The 6,538-nt window shown below is 38.2% G+C and overlaps 1 protein-coding gene across 1 annotated transcript; it reads left to right on the forward strand.

Moving 5' to 3' along the window:
• The first annotated feature begins 204 nt into the window (after nt 1-204).
• LOC111707114 (toll-like receptor 6) lies at nt 205-3,869 on the forward strand. Its single transcript, XM_023480117.1, has one exon. It carries the CDS (start codon nt 266-268, stop codon nt 3,797-3,799), a length of 3,534 nt encoding a protein of 1,177 aa, XP_023335885.1. The 5' UTR covers nt 205-265; the 3' UTR covers nt 3,800-3,869.
• The last annotated feature ends 2,669 nt before the right edge of the window (nt 3,870-6,538 follow it).

Below are 6,538 nucleotides of genomic sequence, written 5' to 3' on the forward strand. Positions count from 1 at the left end.
TAAGAATTTTCTCAGTTTGCGAGATTGTTCCTGAATGGACCATTCAGGATCATCTTTTTAAGAGGTTTCGTGATTTCTGATGGTTTGACAGGACCCAAATAACCCGGCACCGAGGACCAAACGGCGCATGCGCAAATTTACTGAGCGCCCCGGTAACATGGTATGCTAGTTTACTCACACCAGAATGGTCAGTTTAACTTGAACCGTGCTCAAGAACAGACGTGCCACTAAACCATGATATCGAGTTAAGAACACTAAACATACAATGAGCGGAAACATGGCAAAGTTATTTCTGCTTCTAGTAAGCTTAGTAGACATTATATCCTCCAGTATTCCTCCTTCAGATTGTAGTTACAGTGCTAGTAGACATCTTGTTTGTCAGCTCAGCTCAATAAACTCTAGACGAGAGAAAACTGACTTCTCAGTAGTTCCAAACAATACACTTAGTCTGACAGTGTTGTGTAGTGAGCAGGGTATTGGAGAACTTGAACCTGCAGGATTCTCTCCTTTATCCAATCTTCGTCATCTAGTCATTGAAGGATGCTCTCTTCGATCCATTCCTAATAATGCTTTCTACGGCCTAGTTAGTCTTCAGACCCTGAGTTTGAAAACAGGAAATGAATCTCCTCTGGAGGTCGAGGTTGGAGCTTTCTCCGGGCTTAAGAACTTACAGAGTCTAGATCTGAGCTTGAACTCTCTCCGGAAACTTCCCTCTGATGAGCTGTGCCACCTGGAGAAACTGAATATACTCAATATTTCTTATAATGAGATTGGTTCTGCATTTGACCTGGGCATTGACACCCTGGCCGGAGCCCGGGGCTGCCTACCCAACCTTCACACACTGGACGCAGCACACAATGAATTGACAGGACTGGAGACTAAGAGTATCTTCTCCCTCTCCTCCTTGAACATCCTCAACCTTAACACCAACTATATCAGGTTCCTCGTCAGTGATGTTTTCTCTCCTTCTCTTCAGGTTCTAGACATGTCAAACAATCAGATCAGTCATCTTCCATCTCAACTCTTTCAATCTCTTCCCCTGAGGGAGGTTCACTTGGCAAACAACTCCCTCTCTTCCCTTCCCTCCGGTCTATTCAGTGGGAACTTTGAATTGGAAACTCTGAACCTTGCGGGCAATATCCTTCTTGCATCAACCCTGTCTGCTAACCTGTCCCAAGATCTGCCAAACCTTCTCCATCTTGATATCTGCCACAACCAGATCCAATATATTCCTTATGAGTTTATGGTCCCATTAGTTAATCTTCAGAGTTTAAAACTGTGCGGTAACAAGCTGTCTGAGATTAATTTCCCCGCTCCTCTGATCAACCTCGTTAATTTGGACCTGTCAGATAATCAACTGAAAAATATTGAACCCCACAACTTCAGCGGTCTATCTGCTCTCAATCAGTTGAGTTTAAGTGGAAACCATATCTCCTCCATTCATCCTTCAGCGTTCAGGAACAATTCAGAACTCTTAATCCTGGATCTCAGTGAAAATAGTTTATCTGCCCTGCCGGAGAGTATTCAAAACCTGAGTAAACTTCAAACCCTAGACCTGAGCAGGAACTCTATCTCAGTCCTCAACCCTGAGAGTGTAAAAAGTCTGAGCTCTCTCTGGCGCCTCCAGATGCATGATAACCTCCTTTCCAACATTCCCTTGGGATTCTTCTCCACACTTGAATCTCTCCAGGTCCTGGATTTATCCAACAACCGTCTGCAGAGAATGGAACCCGGAGCCCTGGATCTGAACTCTGCTCTGAGAGCCATCAGGCTGGATGGAAACTATTTGAAAGAGATTGATGGAATCTTCACTAAGCTGCCCCAGCTGATCTGGCTTAATGTGTCGAACAATGAAATCCAAGAATTTGACTACACCCTGGTTCCTAGTACACTGCACTGGTTGGATATCTCCCACAATCAGATTTTTCATCTCGGAAACTACTTCAACATTGAGAACTCTTCCTTAACCTTCCTTGATGCTGGATTCAACAAGATCGAGCAGATCTCAAGTTCAAATCTTCCAAACAATCTTGAAACCATTCTGCTCAATGATAATAAGATCAGTGATATTTCTCAGTATACATTCTTCGACAAGCAGAATTTGCTCAAGGTGGATTTATCTGTGAATAAATTACAGCGTGTAGAGGAACCTTCCATCCTTCTCTCTCCTCTCAACCTCAAGGAAACCGTGTTTCTCCTGGGAGGAAACCCAATTATCTGTGACTGTAAGATGCAGTGGTTCAAGACAATCAACACTGGGGATTCCTTGGAGAACTTTCCACTTATCTCCGACCTTGAGAGTATCTACTGTAGGTTGGTTTATACTGGAGAACAGTCCTTTATTCCTCTGGTTGAAGCCAGGAATGATCAGTTTCTTTGTTCCTATGAAACCCACTGTTTCTCCTTGTGTCAATGTTGTCAGTTTGACTCCTGTGACTGTGAGATGACTTGTCCTGATGGATGTTCATGTTTCCATGATAACTCCTGGACTAAGAATATTATTCAATGTTCAAGTGGAGAGTTCTCGGCTCTACCTGATAATATACCTATGGATGCTACAGAGATATTCCTGGATGGAAACAAGTTGGATATTCTCCGGAGTCATACTTTTATTGGAAGAAAGAATCTCAAATCTCTTCATCTCAATAATTCAAACATTGAGAAGATTAAAAACCTTACTTTTAATGGTTTGCAAACCCTCACCTCTCTCCATCTGGAAAACAACAAACTCCAAACTCTGGAAGGATTTGAGTTCTCCGGTCTCTCTTATCTCCGTGAACTGTATCTCAATGATAATCAAATATCTTCTATCCATGATGCAACCTTCAAATCCTTAAAGAGTTTAGAGGTTCTCTACCTTCAGGGGAACTCTATCATTGATTTCCCAGTTTGGCAGCTGGCGTTCAACCCCTACCTGGTCAGTGTCCGCCTGGCGGAGAACCTTTGGAACTGTGATTGTGAATTCATGCACAAGTTCCAATCCTGGTTGAAACTCTCCACCACCAAGGTGTCCGACTCCGATCTCCTCACCTGTATATCCAATGACCCTGAGCTGGAAAACGTTCTGCTAACTGCTGACTCTGATCTACCCTGTGATATGAGCTCTGTAGTGGCCAAGAACCAGAAGCAAGAACAAGGTTTGGAAAATTATATGCCGCTGATGATTGCAGTTCTCGCCAGTTTTTCAATGATTGTCATCTTAACATTCATTGTTTTTGGGTTCAGGCATTCAATCAGAATCTGGGTCAGATCCAAGTCCAGTGAGAGAATGATTGAATCTCCGGAACCCTCTCAGCAGTCAGAAGATGGAAAACTTTTTGACGCGTACATCAGTTACTCTCCTCTAGACGGACCCATCCTCAACCAGGTGCTCCCCAGGGACCTGGAGAATAACTACAGGATCTGTTTGCATCATCGAGACCTGGCATCCAACCATCTCCTTTCCGACTCCGTCCATAAAGTGTCCAATGCCTCTAAGAAGATCATTATCGTGTTGTCCCAGAACTATTTACAAACCGAATGGGCTCGGCTTGATCTGAAAGCAGGTCTTCTCCAGACCTTGAGTGGAGGAGCTCAGAAACTAATCTTCCTTGTTGCTGGAGTTATTGATCCTAACTTTATAGATCCAACTCTCCAACTCCTGCTTAAGACTGGAGAGGTTGTGAGTGTATCGGAGCCAGGTTTAATGAACAGACTGGAGTTCTCCGTTCCGGAGTATCCGGATACTCACTACTATAGTACATGCAAGTTCCCTAGTATGTACCAGGATTCAGAGAAAAGAATTGTGTCTCACATCTGAGATTTGAATCTGTGATATTTCTAATCTGTGATAGTATTGTCAAATTTGTAATATAAAAATAAATTTTGTACTGTATCCAACTCGATTGAATTATTTTTTTAGGATATTAGATTTTTTCATTAAAAAATTAAAGGTTAGAACTTTAGAACTGAAAATAATTTTTTATACAAAAAAAAATAGAAAAAAATATTGATTTTGGATAAGAATTATAGAAGAAACATGTTTTTTATTAAAGTGTACATTAGTTTTTGTCTTGATTTTTTTTCTTGAAAGAGATGGAATAAGATTTTCAATTTAGAGATGCAAAGAGAGAAAGAGTAAAGAACATTTTTAAGTGCTTGCATGAAGTTTTTCTTTACGAGAGAAAAGCCACTTTTCTGTAAAACATTTTTTTTTTTTGGGGGGGGGGGAGAGTAAGGGATTAAGTTTAAGCAAAATCAAAAAGAAATTTAATTAAAGGGATTATCAACATTTTACGTGACCTAAAAAGAGCTTCAAAATGATTCAAAACTGAAGTTTTTTAAATTTCAAGAAATAATATAAGAAATTTTCGTAGGAACATGAGAGAGTAAACCTTTGATGTCTCAAACTTAGATAATTTAGTATAGCAGAGTTCATAGTTTGGAATATTTAAGGTCTTCAACATTGGGTTGCAAAGATGTAGGGATCAGTGTTTGTGGGAAAGACTGAATTTCATTTATTTCCTCTGTCTGTGTTCCATACAATTTTCAGCCATAATTTAAACACGACTTGCTGTAGTTTTTAACTATCATTTAGCATGAAAAAATGTATTGATGTAAGCAGTTTAAAACATAAACGGGAAGGGAATTGAATTTTTGTCAAAAATTTTAATTTTCTAACCCTAAATCTTTGAAACTTGATGTCGTGGACCTTCGATATTTCAAACGATAAGTTCTTTTAGATGAAAAAGTTTAAGTTCAAAATGTCATGAGTTTACACCATCAGGTTGCTAAGATATGAATAAAAGATGCATCTATATATGATCAACCACGGTTCTAACTTTGACCACTGATATTTTCGAAAACACTTTGATCGAATATTTATATTTAGTAAAAACTAAAACTTTTGATTCAAGAAATATGTTAAAGAGACTGTAAGCGTAATTTTAAGTGACCCTTCATGCAATGATGAAGAAGCCACAAATAAAAATAGACATAAAGAAACAAATGGATATCTAATTCATACTTGATCAGACAAAGCTTTTATGGTTACTGTTATAACGGTCATTACCATCTTTTTGCTTGGAAAGTGACTTGAAATTACGCACACAGTCCCTCCATAATGGTTTTAGTTAATGAACATAGATATTTCAAGATTTTGCCTTACTTATTTGATACTATTATAATTTATGTAAATATGTAAATCCTTTTATTTGACGACCACACGCAATGCTTTCCCCTTTAATATTGCGAATTTTCTTCCATTTTAAACGGATTTAATGAGTTTTCAATTCTAAAATCTACGAGTATATAGTTGGGCAATTCTGAAACAAAGCCGACTATAGTCCTGAAAAAAAAACACAGTTCGTAATTGAATGAACCGATGCCTGTGGCGGTCCCTAAAAACATGATTGTAGGGTTTAAAAAGGGCAGGCTATGCAAGGCAGTGCACTGGGGGGGGGGGGAGTTGGTCAGATGAATTTGTAATGGATATCTCTTTGTTTACACTAAAAAATATTTTGATAATTTGATTTAAAATATAAAGATTTTAAACTGACAATTCATCATACAAATATTGAAACACAAAACATGTTTGATTACATCCACAAAACTAACTTACCACTAGCCTGCACTAAATAAGATTAAAAAAACATAAAGATACTAAAATAAGATTATTTGCGGAACAGAGATATTTTTAAATACATTTTTTTTGGATATTTTAAAGAATTTTTTTCATCTATGTCATGCCTTCTATCTGTATGATTTTAGAAATCTCTGTCTCCTAATCAGTGGAATATAAATATAGGTATTCAAACCCATTCATATACATTCGACACTTGACATTTTTCTTCTATTCTCAATATACAGCATATACTGCTGAACTTCATTCCCTCTCTTCCCTTCTCTTCCTCTACCTTCACAGATAAATAGAGGGGAAGGGAGGGGTATATACGAGATGCTTGATAAAGATCAGATGAAAGGTTGAGTGACATTAACGCAACATGGAACAGTATCGTAAACTAAGGAATAACGTTAGATCCCTTCTAGGAACTAAAACCACCTCACTTTACTGCATTAAAGGGACTGTAAATGTAATTTCAATTTATAGAGAGACATGTCTCATTTACAATGGTACCCTTAAAAAGCTTTGTCTGATCAAGATGTCATAGTTTATTGTATATCTTTGAAAGTGGATTATTTTCAATTGTGAGGTTTTTTTTGTGAACAGACTTATATATTAAACTATCAGAACTAAGCACTGTTTAAGCTGAAAAATCGACGATATTTTCCCAATTTGTTATCAGAAGGTTTAGGAGGGTACCGTTGTAAATCGCACATGCCCCTCTTTGTTTAAACGGAAATGACAGCAACAGTCCTTTTAATCCTGATAAACTGGTTCTGCTTCCCAATTATAATGTATAAAAATCATCAAATAATCCAAATTATCTAGAAAAGTTTTAAAAGATTCCAAGAAGTAAAATTTTTAACCCGGCCCTCACCTGACCGAAAAGTTCTTGTGCACTGTGCACTGTGCACTGTGCAGTACCCTTTTGCAATA

This window comes from Eurytemora carolleeae, unplaced genomic scaffold (assembly GCF_000591075.1).
Source record: "Eurytemora carolleeae unplaced genomic scaffold, Eaff_2.0 scaffold155, whole genome shotgun sequence".
In the NCBI taxonomy this organism is placed as follows: domain Eukaryota; kingdom Metazoa; phylum Arthropoda; class Copepoda; order Calanoida; family Temoridae; genus Eurytemora; species Eurytemora carolleeae.

Bases quoted from the DNA above. Each gene is read 5' to 3' on its own strand.
- LOC111707114 (XM_023480117.1), top strand. From the start codon at position 266: ATGAGCGGAAACATGGCAAAGTTATTTCTGCTTCTAGTAAGCTTAGTA.